This window comes from Galeopterus variegatus, unplaced genomic scaffold, assembly GCF_000696425.1.
Source record: "Galeopterus variegatus unplaced genomic scaffold, G_variegatus-3.0.2 Scaffold732, whole genome shotgun sequence".
Classification (NCBI taxonomy): domain Eukaryota; kingdom Metazoa; phylum Chordata; class Mammalia; order Dermoptera; family Cynocephalidae; genus Galeopterus; species Galeopterus variegatus.
Window position 1 is genome coordinate 82,522 of NW_007726843.1, and position 18,209 is coordinate 100,730.

General features: G+C 40.0%; 1 protein-coding gene across 1 annotated transcript in view; it reads left to right on the forward strand.

Annotated features, from left to right (window-relative positions):
• The window catches only part of LRRC16A (leucine rich repeat containing 16A), a 115,764-nt gene that overhangs the window by 79,361 nt on the left and 18,194 nt on the right, over positions 1–18,209 (forward strand). Inside the window, exons 14-17 of the mRNA XM_008571870.1 lie at positions 1,112–1,178; positions 1,437–1,633; positions 11,960–12,072; positions 17,508–17,940. Coding sequence (XP_008570092.1) covers positions 1,112–1,178; positions 1,437–1,633; positions 11,960–12,072; positions 17,508–17,940 — 810 coding nt within the window. The remainder of the gene's footprint in view (positions 1–1,111; positions 1,179–1,436; positions 1,634–11,959; positions 12,073–17,507; positions 17,941–18,209) is intronic.

An 18,209-nucleotide genomic window follows, 5' to 3' on the forward strand; every position in this document is an offset into this window, starting at 1 on the left:
CTGTAGTATGAACCAATTTATTCTTTGAGCCAAAGAATGTTTTTCAACTATGTGGATTTTTTTTTTTTTTAGAAAGCCTTAGATGACAACCTATTAAGTGAAGTTAAAGTATACAAACTAAGTTCTTTCAGTCATGTTGTCTCTTAGTTTACACAAATACCAGTTTCCAGCATCAAACCAGTTAAAACATCCCTAAAACCTATCCATCTGTATATTGGTAATAAGTGTTGTGATGGGAAGGATGCTGGGCTAACCCGCACACTGAGTTCTACCCCTAGCCCTGTTCCTACTGACAGCTCAGACGTTAGCCTTTATCATTTCCATGGCTCACTTTTTTCCTCAAGTTTACTCATGCAAGTGATGGCAAAGGTTCCTGCCAGCTTTGGTGTTTGTGTGGTCCTGTCGAGGGGGAAGATAATGTGGTTCTGAGGGTTGGCTTTGCACCATAAACAGTTGACACCAATGCTGGGAAAATACTCTTAAGTTTTGGCCTTGGTTTGACTTTGGGTTCCATTTTTTTAATGACTAGCAGAATCAAAGACATCTTGCTGAGAAGTGCCACCAGATGCAGACTTTTTGAATTATGGCACATTTTCCTGGTCTTTGCCCGTGATAAAAATATCAAAATCTTGGTGGTAAAGTGTGAAACAAAAGAGTTAAACTACTTAAACTATTGAAGTGACAGAAAGAGTTCAATACTGCTTACATTATGTTGCCTTTAACAATGAACAGTGAATAATTGTGTTTTCAGGTTTTTGTGACTGATTTTTAATAGTTTTTAAATTTTATTCTTTATGTCTATTTTAACATCCTCATGTACAGCTTGGACTTAATTCTATATCATTCATTATTCTTTTCAGTGATATAAATAGAATTTAACTTGTTAGGGCTTTGAGAAAGAAAGAAAAAGTTAGCTGTATCATTTGAGAAATTGTAAACATTTAGAAATGTATCAATTCTCTTCAGCCAGGCTATCAGATGGTAACAAACCATCCTCTAAAGAAAAACAAATACTGAGTTTGAACAATCGATCCAGAATGTTTCTGCAGTTTGAGAGGCAGGTTTTCTGTGGCTGCCTGTGTAAGTGCTTCTTGGTTTGTTTTATTGCCAGATGACACCTAAATCTAAAAGGAAGAGTATTCATAGTCGAATGCTACGGCCTGTTTCCAGGGCCTTTGGTAAGTGAATATTTTCCTAATGCCAGTTATTTTCTTGTAACTATGAAACACCCTCAGCAAAGACCTCAGATCATTTTAGGAATGTTTCTTAGGGATTTTCTATATGGGTAAATATTGAAAAGGAGAATTAAGTGATTTGCGAATGGGGATTGGCCATTGTGTTTTAGAATTCAAATTACTTTAGAATTTTTTATTCAACTCTTCATTAAGCTTTGGCCTTGGGCCTTTTTAATTAATTAATTATTTTTTAAATTTTAGAAATGGAGTTTGATCTAGATAAAGCACTGGAAGAGGTGCCAATTCACATCGAAGATCCGCCTTTCCCGTCTCTCAAACAAGAGAAGCGGAGCTCAGGATTTATCTTTGAGTTGCCCTCTGAAGAAGGGAAGAAGCTGGAGCACTTTACCAAGTTAAGGCCAAAACGGAATAAAAAGCAGCAACCCACCCAAGCAGCGGTAGGTGGGCTAGGGAGACCCCATCTCTCCCTCACCCTTTTCTTCTCAGGGGGAAAGCTGGAGAGTCTTGCTAAAGTGCTTTGCATAACAAGAACACATATAGTTAAGGAGATTAGACCCTCTACCTGGGATATGTGCACAAAGCATCTCAACTTGGTGCTCAGAAATTTTGGAAAAGACAATGCTGTAAAGTTTCCAACTCTTCAGAACAGAGCTGCACCTGGAAGTCCCTAGAAAAATATCAGACATGGGTGAGATAAATAGGCTGTGTCTGTAGCATTTTACAGTATCTAGGTGAGAAGGTGAAATAAGTACCAAATAATTTATTTGTAGTTAGAGATAGTTTGCATTTGATTTTGGAGTGCACGCATGTACTCCCCCACCTCTGTGCTCTGACCTTCTGTTAAGGTCCCTTTGCTTGATAACCTGAAAACTGATGTGGTGGAGAAGGGGCCCTCAGTGGGGGCACCAGGGTGTGACTCTCAGCGTCCTGCTCTCTCTTCTCCAGTAGAAGATTGAATTGTATGTTCTGATGAGCCTGAATGTTCTTTATCCCATGTCTCTCTCAGGTTAATGTCTTCTCTCTCCTTCATAGCCAAATTTTTGAAAAAGTTTGTCCGTGCCTACTGTCTCTGTCCCTCACCTTCCTGGCACTTCTCAGTCCACCAAAATCTTCCATCTCTACCTACCCACCTCAGAACTACCCTGCCAAGGTCACTCCTGACCTAATCCCATGGATTCTTTCCAGCCATCCATCATCTTGATATCTCAGCAGTTGCTTGACACAGAAAGCTCCATCCTTAATGAAAGGCAATTTCCCTTTGGCCTCTGAGTCATCACAATCTTCTGTGTTCACCCAGTCTGTCCAGTGACACCTTTTCAGTCCTCCTCTGCTGGGCCTTTTATTTGCCATCTGGGTGGTATCATCTAAACCCATGGTTTCAGTCTCTGTCGTTGACTGTAGCTCTCTCTGCTGGATTCTAGATTGCACTTACCTCCTGAACTTGAATGTCCTAGAGTACCTTGGGTTCAACCAATTCAACACTGAGAGGCTATCTTTCCCTGTAAACCTGCCCTGTCTGCCATGGGACATCACCAGTGATAAGTTAGACAGCTGGGTATGATGCCCAGCACCAGCTCTTCTCCCTCTTCCCTGCTGTCTCCTTACCTCCTGAACTTGAATGTCCTAGAGTACCTTGGGTTCAACCAATTCAACACTGAGAGGCCATCTTTCCCTGTAAACCTGCCCTGTCTGCCATGGGACATCACCAGTGATAAGTTAGACAGCTGGGTATAATGCCCAGCACCAGCTCTTCTCCCTCTTCCCTGCTGTCTCCACCTCCCATCCTAGACTCTAGTCCTCTAATGCTGCAGCCCTTTTCTCATTGTGAAATGATGGCTTAAGTTTCCCTTTAAGTCAGCGACTCATGGAAAGAGAATTTTGTGCAGTTTTTCTTTATGCATTTAAAAAACAAGAAAGAAGGGAAGGAAGCTGTGACAGAGTCCCAGGGGAGGCGTATAGTAGATATTACAGGGGAGAAAAGATTTCTTTTCTCACCCACTGCTAAGTTCATGACTGAAGTACATATGACAAAAGACAGACGAACAAGCGAAAAGCATAACCACATGGATGAGCTTGGAGGACATTATGTTAAGCGAAATAAATAAGCTAGGAACAGAAAGAGAAATACCACATGTTTTCACTCCTGTGGAAACAAAGAATGTCGATTGCATAGACGTAGAGAGTGGAATAGTGGTTACCAGAGGCTGGGAAGGGTAGGGAGGAGTGGGGTATAGGGAGAGGCTGGTTCCCAGACACAAAATCACAGCTAGGTAGGAGCAATAAGATCTAGTGTTCTGTAGCACTGTGGAGTGACTATGAGAAACACAATTTATTGTATACTTTCATTTAGCTAGAAGAGAGGATTTTGAGTATTCCCAACACAGAGAAAAGATAAATGTTAGAAGTAATGGATATGTTAATTAACCAGATTCGATTATTACCCATCGTATGCAGGTATTGAAATAGCACATAGTACCCCATAAATACATACAATTAAATGTCAATTAAAAAAAGAAAATCGTAACCAAACTTATTTAATGTAAGTTTTATGTGATATGAGAGCTTTCATAAATGAAGACCTAAAGACAGGGAGACCTGCTTATTTTTATGCTTAGGTTTGATGAAGAGTGGACAGCTGTGCAGAAATATGATTGGATAGAAGGGGGTATGATCTAGTGGTAATAAACTGGGGGAAGTTAGCAAGGCCTGCTTTTTCTGATTCTTCTCTGTGTCCCGGTGTCTTCAGAGATAAGGACATTTCTTTCTTCTGGGTATAGCAGGGAACCTCTGGAACGAAGGTGTTATGGCTGCCTCAGGGGAGAAGAACAGGAAGGTGAGAGTGGCCTTCCTGCTTCTGCCATTGTCCCAAGTGCCAAGGGGCCTTATTTTAGGGGTAACGTGTCCTGAACCCTGTCAGTAAATTCTAGAGAGGCTTTACCTTTGCCCACAGTAAAGCCAGGACTCACGAGGTAGGCATACTCAAAGCTGTTCCCTCTTAGGAATTCTGTAGCACAAAGGTGAATTCCAAAGTATTGGATTATGTCCATGGGTCTAAATAGGTGTGGCTTTCTCCCAGAGCCTTAGAGGACTGAGAAATGCAGATTAGCATGCTTTTCCTTGGGTTCATAGTGAAAATATATGACCTTATGATTTCACAGTACTTATGATTTCAAAGTGTTTTATATCTAACAGTCCTGTGAAGCTACTTCATAGGCTCCATTGTCCACATTTTTCAGGTGAGAATGAGGAGGTTGTGGCTTACTTTTGTTACTAGTGTTTAGTGGCGGCAATCATTTAATACATTATCTTTGTTTTTTTCATGCTGGGATTGAGTAGAATCAATTCATCCTCCTAAGTCTACCTTGGCTTTTCTAGAGCTTGTCCTTGACTTCTAATGCCCCTAGTAAGGTTTTCCAGGCATGAGAATTCTCAAAGCCAAGGCTAAGTTAAGTGCTAACATATCAATTTCTACTGGGCCAAAAGTATTACTGTTGTAACTATTGATTTTTGTGCCAAAATATACAAATAAGTATCTATGTAAATATGAAGAGTACATAACCTATTTTAAAAAAGAAACTAAGTAGGCACAAAAATTTAATCTGGCCAAACCATAATTATTAAAAACTACTAGACATTTTATGAATAATAGATATAGACATTTTATTTATACATTTAATTCTTCCCTGTACCTCTCCAAAAAACAAAAACAAAAAATACTTTTTTAATAACAAGAAATAAAATATGCCAGTTTCTTATTTTTTTAATTAATTAAAGTACATACGAGAATTGCTAAACATGCCATTTTAGCTGGTTAGGCCATAGAATTTATCTTCTACTGTAGTAGTAAGAGCAGGATGTGGGGCTCAGCCAATGGGCGCTCCTATTCCCCAGCAACGTGAATCCGGACAAGGCCTGTGATCTTTCTGGGCCTGAGCCAGCTTGTTTCTTAAATATCAGCATTGCCCATATCATTGACTTGTCATGAGAAATAAATGGGAAAAGTATACAATTCTTTATTAAATGCAAATATTATTCTCCAAAGCTATTATTTTTATTAATACTGGTTATCCTTACAATATACTGCTATGTTTGCTTTTGCCTTCTTCCCTATCCCCCTCTCCCCCCGCAACTAAAATGGAAGAGGAAGAGGAAAAAAGTCTCAGGAACCTGATTCAATACCAACTCTTCACTATCCTTACTAGTCTGGTCAATTCTCACTCATGTTTATTAGGGAACAAGTTAACTAATTTTACAAAAATGCATATTCAAAAATGATTTCCTCGGGCCGGCCCGGTGGCGCACTGGATAGTGCGCCGCTTGGGAAGCACGGCGGCGCTCNTTTTTAATTAATTAAAGTACATACGAGAATTGCTAAACATGCCATTTTAGCTGGTTAGGCCGTAGAATTTATCTTCTACTGTAGTAGTAGGACAGGATGTGAAGCTCAGCCAATGGGCTCTCCTATTCCCCAGCAACGTGTATCCAGACAAGGCCTGTGATCTTTCTGAGCCTGAGCCAACTTGTTTCTTACATATCAGCATTGCCCATATCATTGACTTGTCATGAGAAATAAATGGGAAAAGTACACAATTCTTTATTAAATGCAAATATTATTCTTCAAAGCTATTATTTTTATTAATACTGGTTATCCTTACAATATAATACTATGTTTGCTTTTGCCTTCGTCCCTATCCCCCCACCCCCAACTAAAATGGAAGAGGAAGAGGAAAAAAGTCTCAGGAACCTGATTCAATACCAACTCTTCACTATCCTCACTAGTCTGGTCAATTCTCACTCATGTTTATTAAGGAACAAGTTAACTAATTTTACAAAAATGCATATTCAAAAATGATTTCCTCAGTTGAAGTGACTTTCAGGATGTCTTTGCTTTGGGGAAAAAAGCTTCACATGGGTAAATTAAGAGTGGAAATGCCATTTTTAAAGGTATTGGAATGTTCCAGCATACCTATGAAAGGATACAACAGAGAAAGGCGGAAAGAATGTAGTGTATTAGGTAGGATCACACTACCTGCTATGTGAGGTAAACTTTTACTGTATTAAATTGCTGATATTTTGGAGTTTATTTCTTGCTCACATCATAGTCCATCGTGGGTATTTCTGCTTAGGGAACCCTATGAAGGTCATTCAGGGATCTTTGCCTCCACACTGCTCTTTGGGCCTTGGAGTCCTACCCCTTCAGCTGGAGGATGACATAAAGCACGAAGGTTCACACCTGGGAGGTTTTATGGGTCAGGTCTAAAAGTGACGAACTTCACATTCGTCTGCATATCACGATCCAGAATGTGGTCGGGTGCTTGCCTACCTGCAGGTGACCCTGAGAAACACATTTTAACCATGACACCTAAACAGGGACAGAGCAGTGCTGACTCTGTTGCTAACTGCAGTCATCTCCTAGTGGAAGGAAGTTCAAAGATTGTCTGCTCACTAGTCAAGGGAATCTGAAGCCCAGGGCAGATAAATAATTTGCCTATGAGCATTCTCTGGAAGATTATACTGGTACCATACAATGACTTCATTTTGCACAATATGTCAGTGTTAATCGGTTTGCGATATTATTTTTGGCATAGCTTCACACTGCTTGGCCCAGTGATGAAACAAACCAACCTACTCTAATAAAAATCAACTGAATCTCAGGTAATAAATTTTCTCCTGTTTGCATTGGATCACAATATCACAAGGCTGGAAGAGATTTCAAAATCATCTTATTCAAGCCCTCATTAAGTGCCTAAAAATCCCCACACAAACATCAGTTGACTGTTCCTTCTACAAAGACCTTTTTCTCTGAAGGTACCATTTTCTAAAAGTTCTAATTATTACCAAATTATTTTTTAGGTTGCTAAAATTTTGCCTTATAGTTTTAACTTAGCTATCTTATTTTTGTCTTCTAGAGTAGCACATGTTATTTAAGTCTCTTCTACTTAGCCGACTTACCAATATTTGTCAGTCAAATCTAAATTTCCTCAGCTCTTTCAATGTTTTTCATATGATATTGTCTGGAACTCCTATACAATTCTTGTTACTCTGTTCTGAATAAATTGCATTATGGCACCCAGAACAAAATAGAGTACTTTAGGAGGATTGACCATATCACCTCCTTCCATTTAAACACTGTGCATCTATTTATTGAACCACAGATTGCATACACTTTTTTAATGGCTATATCATCCAGGTAACAGGTATGTGTCTTACTCTCAGGCAAGGCCTATAATCATTTGTTTTTATAAGCATATTTCAAACAGAGGAAAGGAAAGATGTGCATCAGGGAATCTGAACTTACCCAGAATTCCTACTGTACTTCTAGTTACATCTCACTGGCCAGAAATGAACCATATTTCCACCCCCAGCTGCAAGAGAATCTGGGAAGATGTATTTCAGTTCTCACATTGATATTCCACATAAGTCAGGGTTTTGTTACTGAGTAAACAAGAGAGAACAGATACATGACAGTTTTTACTGTTATTTATTGTTAAAATTTTTTTCTTTCCTGTTATGCTAATTTTTTTCAATGAATGGTCATTAAATATGATTTTTTCCCCCAGTTTTTTGTCGAGATTAGTAATTTATTTTTCTCTTTTAATCTGTTGTCGTGGTGAATTATGTTAACAGATTTTTCTAATGTTATATCACTCTTGATGGTGATATTTTTGATTTGTTATGCTGCTAGGCTTGATTTGCTAATATTTTATTAGAATTTTTGCATCTATGTGCATAAGTGAGAGAGACCTATAATTTTCTTTCTTATTCTTATCTAGACCGTCCATCTAGTTTGGGTTTCAAAGTTACACTGGCTTCCTAAAATCAGTTGGGACGTTCTTTCTCCTTTCCTATTCTCTGGAACAGTTTGCATATAATAGAGATAGTCTGTTCCTCTCCTGGGAAACCATCTGGCTCAAAAGTCTGTCTGTGTGCTGTTTGCATGTGATGCTTATATGTAGATATTTTACTAGGGATTTGATTTCTTTTGTTACAGATCTATTCAAGTTACCTAATTCTTCGTGAGACCATTTTGATAATTTACATTTTCCTAGGATATTTTCTACTTAGTCTAATTGTTCATTTAGTTGTCTATAGAATTAAGAGTTTTTAATCTCTCCTGTTTCTATAGCTCTGTCCCATTTATTTTTTGTTTTAATATGTTGTTAATGCCTTTTCTCTTAGTCTTGTGGTTGTCTCCTTTATTAGTTTTTTTCAAAGAATAAACTGAGTTTTATCAAGCCTCTCAAGTTTATTAATTTTTGTCTATTATTACATTTCCTACCTTTTACTTCCCTTGGGTTCCTTATCTCTTGACTTGATTGCTTAGCTCATTAGTTTTCCATGTTTCTTACTGTCTAATATATGCATATAAGATTCCATGATTATTCAATTCACTAATTAGCACTGTGGGTATATTTGTTCAAAGAGTTACTAATGTACCTAATTGTCCTTACTTTCCGCCCATCTCTCTCTGTCTGACTTATAAAGACATGTAAGAGATTTGGCAGCTGCCTTGTCAAAATCCAGGTGCACCGCCTACTGAGTTTCCCTGGTGTGTTCACTTTAATAATCCTGGCAGAGGGAACACAGAGGGTGGTCCGAATGTTCTTTAGTCCTCACAATTATTGGCTTATTTTCTATGAATTCACAAATTATCCTTTTAGCATCTACTTATACACCAGAGGTGCAAAATCTACCTCCTTTATATCTCAAGTATCAACAACAGCGATTCTCGATTTTATTTCCAAAAACCTTTCTCTGAGCACAATGCAGTCGGCTCCAGCCAGCTCAGGGCTGAGATTTCTGCTCTCCCTTTCCAACAGCGATGCTACCCTTTTCGTCTGAAATTTATTCTTCTTGACAGAAAAGACCAAAATCAAATGAGAATTTCTGATATCTGTATGGCCTTTCCTTTTGCTAGAAAATGAGCTAAAACAGCATGTGTGTCTGGCCTTGAACTCTTTTACAAACTACATTTCATTTCAGTCTGCAGTTTTTCTACTGCTCTTACAGGCTGATACCACCTGCCACTTCCTATTTTAACAAATGCATTTTAAATTGTGTCTCACTGAAGATCTCCCAGTGACGATGGACTTCTCTTAACCTGTCTACTGTTAGTCTCTTTATCTCTAAAATGACAGGGTGGAACTGGGGAAACTATAATCTCCAGCCCAGCCCTAAAAACTGTCCTGGCCTCCAGGAAAGCAGACTGCTTTGTTCGGCCCTGTGCCTCTATTGATGTTCTCCACGTCCCCAGAGAACCTTTTGTGCCAGCTGTGAATTCTTTTTCAAAGCAGAAAAAAAAGAAGAGGGCTGAGGGTAGAAATTATATAAGTAAATTTTAAAAAAAAAATTTTTTTTTTTCTCAAAATGGAAAGGGGAGTCATTTCATGGAAATCTGGAAGGAAGCCCCATGTTAGGACCCTGTGGCCTGAGGTCACATCCTTCTTCATCAGTTAGGTGACCTGTGTGGGTGCCCCTCACCCTCTGAGCCACTGTTTGATCTGTGACTAACAAAAAACTCAGATAAAACTATTTTTCCCTTTCAGTTCAAAGGGTAGATGTGAGGGTGAAATAATCACATGTAAAACACATGTAAATTATCCAGCAGTATACCAACCTAAGGGTATTACTGCTATAGAGATTCTATTCTCCATTCTTTTCAAAAGGAGAAATGATAACACAAGCTCTGTTCTGCTTTATCTTTTGTAATCAAAATAAAAGTTACTCAGTGACCATTTTTTCCTCTTCATAACTGAATTATAGAGCTTGGCTGATTCTCTGCTCTATTGCAATACATAGGAAAACCTTGCTCCAATAGAAAGCACCATTCAGGGGAGAGGAGTAATTGCTTTCATTATTCACATTTCATAGGGTTCTTTATTATCTGTTGTCTGCTCACTTTTCAGCATTTCACAAAAGTAAACTCAAACACATAGTTCATTTTTATAATGGAGGTTTCCCAATGAATGAAGTGGATGATTGTTTAAAGCAAATGATTGGTCTTTTCTTTAAACAATGTACATGTAGACATGAGCCAAGTTTCCCCCGAGGCAACTTGAGACTTGAAAATCAAGATTACAGAAAATAACTTTCCCACCACATTTTGGCAAGTCATCCAGACCAGGTATCCTACCCACGTGAGAATTTGTCCTTGTGCCCAATAGCGTGGGCAAAATGCATGCTCTTTCTTGATGGCCCATCACCTATCCCTGTGAAATATAAGTGTAAAACAGCATTGCAGACACAAATCAAGCATCAGACTAAGCTCACTGTGAGTTGTCCATTCGAAGAGAAATGCTAGGCTGACTGGTTAGCTCAGTCGGTTAGAGTGCAGGTCAAGGGTTCAAATCCCCATACTCGCCAGATGCCAAAAAACAAAAACAAAAGCAGAAATGCCAATGTGGTGAATAATTTCATTATAGCTTCTCACTAGCTTCTCTTGTGAGAAATGAGTTTTTGAAGGCCTGCTAGACACCTGCCTGTGGATTTCTCACAACATCTCACACACTTGAGAAGATGAGACTTGTCATCTTCCCCAAATATGATCTTTGTACTGTGTCCCTTATAACCATGATCCCATTCACCCAGCTTAGAAACTTCGACCTTATCTTGGGCAACTTCTTTCTTTCCATTCTCACTTCTCCAGCCCTGCATTAGTTCAGCATCACCTCCAGATTAGATTCGATCAGAAGTCTTTGCTGTTGAGCTCCTGAATAGATTTCCCTGCTTAAAATTCCCTGGCCTTTCCAATCTGACCTTTATGCTGCCCTTGAATTATCCACCCAGAATACAGGTTGGGCCATGCTGCTTCTATGTTGGCTCCCTATCACCTGCAGAATAAATTCCATACTCCTTAGCATAAAGTTCAAGGCTGTCCATGATGGTTCATTATATTATTAGTTGGGAAGTATTCAACTGGAAGTTATGAGATACTCAAAATAAAAGTGCCTTAAACAATGAGAAATATTTATTTTGTTGCCTAACAAAAAATTGAGGTCTCAGGATCCAGGGCTATTTTATTCAGCAGCACAGCTCAAGCACCCAGGTGCTTTCCACCTTTCTGCTTTGTCATTTTCAGCACGTGGCCTTTTGTACTCAGGCCTCCCACCTCCTGAACTCCAGATAGCTGCTGCAGCTAAAACATCACATCCTCTGTCACATGACCATGCAGAAAAAACACCTGTATTTCATTGACTGGGATTGTATCCCACACACACACCTATCAGTCAAAGGCAAGAGGATGGAGTTAAGGTGTTTGCCTTATACAAAACAATATGCACAACCTGAAATCTGAGTTTTTCCAGCAAGAAAAAAAGGAAGCAGGGGACAGGATTTGGAGTCGCGCTTGAGGAGGCCACTGTTAATGCTGCCAGCCTCCGTCTTGGAGTTAACCCCACCCACACACCTCCGGTCCCTAGCCACTGGAGTCATCAGCACTCTCAGAATTCAGGGTGTGTTTAATTTTTCCACACACTCCCTCTTCCTTTCCACATGCCTGCAGTGCCTTTCTCTGCCTTTAGAAACACTCAACTCTTCGTAGACTGTTAGGTCCAAGCTGCTTCTGATTCACCAGTCAGCATGCATCCTCCACCAGGCATTGTGTTAGGTTGTACACTTGGCTTCTGATCCAGTAGATTAGATGGTCCCTATTCTAGTGGCCCTGTCCCTCTGTGGCCCTTATCACAGTGCCTTGAATCTAGTAATAAATTTTTGCTGAATTAAGTTGAATGTGAATTAACACATTACATTTGTATGGTTTGCAGGTTTGTGCTGCCAACATAGTTTCCCAAGATGGTGAACAGAATGGTCTTATGGGGAGAGTGGATGAAGGTGTAGATGAATTTTTCACCAAGAAGGTGACCAAAATGGATTCCAAGTGAGTTCAAAGTCATTTCACTAACAATGCAATTTAATTTACATTTAAGTTACAGTTATAATTAAACTTAGTGTACTAAATCTCATTGTATGTACGGGATTTATTATTCTGATGGTTTGCAAAATATGGTCCCTGGACGAGCAGCATCAGCGTCACCTGGGAACTTGTTAGAAATGTAAATTCTCAAGCCCCTACCCCAGACCTACTGCATTAAAAACTCTGGAGGTGGGGCCCAGCATTCTGTGTTTTAATAAGCCCTACAGGTTATGCTGAGGCATACTCAATTTGAGAACTATTGTACTATTCTAAACTAGACCACAAAATGTACCACCCCACCCAGCTATTTTTTTAGGGCTTTATCACATTCACCTGGATGGTTCCATTATAGGCAATGAGCATTGGTGTCCCTGAATTAATTACTTTGAAATTCTCCTTGTGCATAATTTGGTTTATTTGGGGGGACCTAAGTAATTGCTAAATGGCATGATTTAACAGATAGTATCAAAATGACAGAATTAGTGAAGAGACTTCAGAGTTAGCTTCTACAGGGTTTTCTCTACATTTCCTTATTACTAAGATGAAGTTTCCTCAGAAGACAGTTCAGTGGGTATTTTTAACAGTTGTTTAACTTGAACATTCCAATCTTTGAGCATGATTTGTAAGAAGTTATTGAATCTCCAACTAAATGCAGATGCATCCTCAAATATATTCTTAACATGGATTTGTGTCTATGAATTATTTTTTACCTTAGATATCGTATTCAGGAACGATTTTAAACCATGCTTCTAAGCTGAGGGCAGGCAGGCTGGGCACAGGCAGGGAAGGAACTAGTGCATTCTATAGATTGATGTGCCTCATCTTGCCTCAGCAGGATGGTGAGGTGGTAGTAAGTTACAGTGTTATATCAATAACGGTGTAAGTTAACTGAATCTTACAGGTTTTAGGACCCAATTATTTGTCTTCTGTGACATTGGCCTTGAAGCTTAGCACACGATACTTGGAAAAATTCTATTCTCCTGTCTTTTACGAACCAACCTAAATGCCATTTATTCTTTGAAGCTCTCCCATGACTGCTCCTCCCTGTCCCCCCAAATTGACTGCTGTCTCTCTACTGCTTTTTATTTTTCTTCCATCCTTTGCACACATCTGTTAGAGCGCATATAATCCTTTGAGGGTTTGTTTGGTTTTTAGTTTTTTTTACATCACAAAGAATAGATGAATGTATTTTCAATGTAAGAGATTCAAGCAATACCAACATAAACAGAGCAAAATGTGAAAGTCCCTCTTGATGATTTGCTTGCAAGTCTTTTTTCCCAAATAGAATGCTGTTCCTCAGGAACCATACCTGGGTCTTATTTTCTGTTATAACTTCAGTGTCTAACACAGCCCATAATGTGCAGTCTGCCCTCAATCAGTGCTAGTTGAATGAATCAAGATAATCTCAGCCTGTCTTCATATAAACCACAGATACCTTTGTAGGCTCTTGTCTTCTTAAACTTTAGAAATTAAGTTAATGGAGAGATTCATGAGCCCTTGATCTGGACTATATGTATTGTCATAGCTGCCTCAGTGTGATTTCCTCTCCCATTAATGCTACCTTCTTCTTTAACAGGCTATGAATGGAAGTTGGGTAAATTTTATAAGGCATAAAATCCATTTTCTACAAAGATATCACTGTAGGAAGATTCTGTTGATGTTTCAGTGCACATGTAGAACTAGATATATCAGTTTTCATCAAAAAAAGCTGTGATTTTTTTCATTTCATTTTGTTAAAAAATAGACTATTGTCAGTTTGACATGTAAAGGGCTAGGCATAGGTAAAATCCGGGAGTAGTGTGAAAATAACTTTGAAATATCAAAGTTATACATGCCCATAGTTTAAAATGTCAAATGTTCTACAGGGCTTTTTAAAAAACAAGCCTCTTGTTTCTTTCCCCAATTTTCTATTCCTTAAAGGCAATTAGTTTCTATTCCTTTAGTTTATTTTGCTTCCAGTTTCCTTGATGGTCTTCCTTTTTTTTTTTCTGTTTTTAATTTTCTGCTTTCAGTTTTAGATAGTAATTATAACTGTTTCCTTTTTACCATATAGGGTGGTAGAATAGCTCTTACAGGGCCGACCCTGTGGCTCACTCGGGAGAGTGCGGTGCTGGGAGAGCAGCGGCGTTCCCGCTGCGGGTTCAGATCCTATATAGGGATGGCCAGTGTGCACACTGGCTGAGCGTGGTGCGGACGACACCAAGCCAAGGGTTGCGATCCCCTTACCGGTCACAAAAAAAAAAAAAAAAAAAAGAATAGCTCTTACATACTGTATCCCCATCAAGCACTCTTATACGCACTTTTCCTCTCCCCATCTTCTTTATTTAATTTTATTATAATTGTTGGTTAGATCAGTATTTAGTGTTTACTTCATTCTAACCATATAAATATTCACAGCTGAGTTATATAGTATGTACTATGATTACATTTCATTTCCTGTACAACTTTTTATTTTTTCTGGAGTTAGTAATTGTCCCCTCTTTCATTTGCTTAGTTTTTTGCATTCCTATCATGAACTTATCCCCTAAATCTCCAGTAAAGGCATAAATCTTCTCACAATTTGTTCCAATGCTCTCAGTTTTATCTTCCTGGACAGATCTCTCACCCACACCTGACTGGTTCTGGTGTGACCTGTAGGCCTGTCCCACTGCTGTCCTCTGGGATCTTCCTTCCTCTGCCAGGGGATTCCCTTCACCTCCTTCCTGTGTCATTTTCCTATTTCCTTTGGCCCGAGCTGTCTTCTTTGTTAGTTTAGGCTCTTGTTTTGCTGGAGCACCTCCTCTGCTTGCTTCCTAAGAAAGGGAACATGAGAGGTGAGTATCTGTAACTTGCATATCTTCATTTTGATTAAGAGTGTAACTAGATGCAGAATTCTGGGTTGGAATCCATTTTGCCATAGAACTGTGAAAACTTCACACCTTTATCTTCTAGCTTCTAGTGTTGCTGTAAAAATCCGATGTTATCTTGAATCCTGACCCTTTGTTTCTGACTTGTTTTTCTTTTCCTTCTTCTCTGGAAGCATTTGGAATATTCTCTGTGTTCCCAGTGTACTGAAGTTTTATGATGATAGCTCTGGGGTGAGATCTTTTTTTTTTTTTAGTTTTTTGCATTCCTATCATGAACTTATCCCCTAAATCTCCAGTAAAGGCATAAATCTTCTCACAATTTGTTCCGATGCTCTCAGTTTTATCTTCCTGGACAGATCTCTCACCCACACCTGACTGGTTCTGGTGTGACCTGTAGGCCTGTCCCACTGCTGTCCTCTGGGATCTTCCTTCCTCTGCCAGGGGATTCCCTTCACCTCCTTCCTGTGTCATTTTCCTATTTCCTTTGGCCCGAGCTGTCTTCTTTGTTAGTTTAGGCTCTTGTTTTGCTGGAGCACCTCCTCTGGTTGCTTCCTGCGAAAGGGAACATGAGAGGTGAGTATCTGTAACTTGCATATCTTCGTTTTGATTAAGAGTGTAACTAGATGCAGAATTCTGGGTTGGAATCCATTTTGCCATAGAACTGTGAAAATTTCACACCTTTATCTTCTAGCTTCTAGTGTTGCTGTAAAAATCCGATGTTATCTTGAATCCNTTCACACCTTTATCTTCTAGCTTCTAGTGTTGCTGTAAAAATCCGATGTTATCTTGAATCCTGACCCTTTGTTTCTGACTTGTTTTTCTTTTCCTTCTTCTCTGGAAGCATTTGGAATATTCTCTGTGTTCCCAGTGTACTGAAGTTTTATGATGATAGCTCTGGGGTGAGATCTTTTTTTTTTTTTTAACCAATTTGCTGGATACTTATGAACATTTCAATCTGGAAAATTATGTCCTTTGGCTCTGGAATTTTTCTTATATATTTCTTTCATAATTTCTTCGTTTGTAATGTACTCTTTTTCTTAAACTTCCGTTTTTCAACTTGTGTTTACGCTATTAATCCAGTAATTCTTAGCTTTTCTCTCCTATTTTCTCATTCTTTGTATCCTCTCTCCCCCACCTCCTGGGAGATTTTTTCAGTTGTATCTTGCAACCTTAAGTTTTCCACTTCTGCTATCACATTTTGCTACTATTTTCATTTTGTGGATGCAACATCTTTTTTTCTCTTTCATGTTGGTGTGGAATGGGGCACACGTGAGCTTCTTAGAAGTTTGTGAGTGCAGCTTGTCAACTGGTGGGCTTCAGGGTTGTGTGATCTTCTTTGGGTCTCCCTGACTGTCAGAATCTTTAGGTCTTTTCTCTTCAGCTTTGGAAACTTCAGTAACCTGCCTGTAGGGAATAAACTTGCCTGCCCCATTCTGGGATCCAGATTGCAGGAAAGAGGCTGGAAGGTATCACCGTTCATTGTGCAGGCTTTCTGGAGCCTCCCTGTCCTCACTGTAGTACACTTGCCTCAGCTGCACTAAGTTTCTTTGATTCACCATCTGCAGAGAGTAATGTGGGATGGGAGGAGTGTGATTGGCTTTGATTTGGAGAGAGGATCTAGTGGTTTTATGAATGGGCTTCACAAAGAAGAGCCTTCCTCTCTCAAGCGCCCCCTTCACTTCCACTTCTGGAGGTGCCTGTTGCTGTTGTGGAGCTGGCACACATCCGATTACTTCTGGGCCTCCCCTGCTGTGGGCGTAGGTTTCAGCTCTCTCACGTCTATTAAATCAGTTTTCATTCATAACTACTCTGGCTTCCAAATTTTGTTTTGCCTTTTCTCCCCTGTGGGGCTTATGCCCCTTTATTTATTTTTTAAAATCCCTTGCTGTGATTTTAATGGGGATTCAGGAGAACTAAATGGGTATTCGATCTGCCAGCATTAAATGAAAGACAGCAGTTTGTGCTCACTCCTACTTCCACGTCCATTTCCCAAGTTTCAGAATATTCTCTTTTGAAAACTCTACCAAAACTCACTCCCTGTCTTTACATCTTGTGGCCTCGTTCAGTGGTATTACATTTAAGCAAGGATCCAGATCTTTGTTTGGACTGAGCACGAAGGGTGAGATTTCAGATGGTATCTAATAATTATAGAAGCGTTGTTAAGTGGTTATGGGGAAATCTGGCCCTTTCCAGTGTCCCACAGTTTCTATAAGGCAGTCACCCGCATGTGTCTCAAGTAAAGCCAGATTTGTTGGCTCACATGCATAGAGATGCCCTTGACTAGAGCATTTAAACATAAAATATAAACTCGCCTCTGTTCACAGTTAGATTCTCATTCTTAATTTGTGTGTGCCTCATTTTCCCCACGTGTGAATATGATGATAGTCACAGTCCTTTCTATTTCCTAAGCACAATGACTCAAATCAACTTTTTAAAATGCTTCAGGATGGTGTTCATATATGCAGCGATCTCTGTGTTTATATTTTGACTGCACCCTGCTGGAACTTATTTATAATAAAACCAACAGGATCTGTGTCTTGGTTTGGAATGCAGGAAATCATCAACAAGAGGCTCAGAGTCCCATGAGCTCAGTGAAGGAGGAGATGAAAAGAAAAAGCGAGATTCTCGGAAAAGTGGTGGCTTTCTCAATTTAATCAAGTCCCGGTCCAAATCTGAACGGCCACCAACGGTTTGGATGACAGAAGAACCCTCCTCGCCAAAAGGGGCAGCCAGAAGTCCAGCCTTGGACACTCCCAGGAAGGACACGAAGGCAGCCGAGCACAATGGCAATTCTGAACGCACAGAGGAGATAAAAACACCCGACTCACTTGAAGAGAGTCAAGGGGAAGAAACGGGGAGGGTGGACCAGAGCGACAGCAAGAGCAGCCCGCAGGGAGGGCGGAGGTACGGGGTGCAGATGATGGGCAGTGGGCTGCTGGCAGAGATGAAAGCCAAGCAGGAGAAGAGAGCTGCTTCCGTGCAGAAGGTAAGGGCATGTCTGCTGTGACTCGCTTGTCCTTGTTTATGTTTCTGTCCACACTTGGTTTTTGGGTTTTTTTTTTTTTGTGACTGGTAAGGGGATCGTAACCCTTGACTTGGTGTCGCCCACACCGCACTCAGCCAGTGAGCGCACTGGCCGTCCCTAGATAGGATCCGAACCTGCGGCCTCAGCGCTCCCAGCGCGGCACTCACCCGAGTGAGCCACGGGGTCGGCCCCACACTTGGTTTTTGTGGGCAAGAGAGGTACAGAGAAAC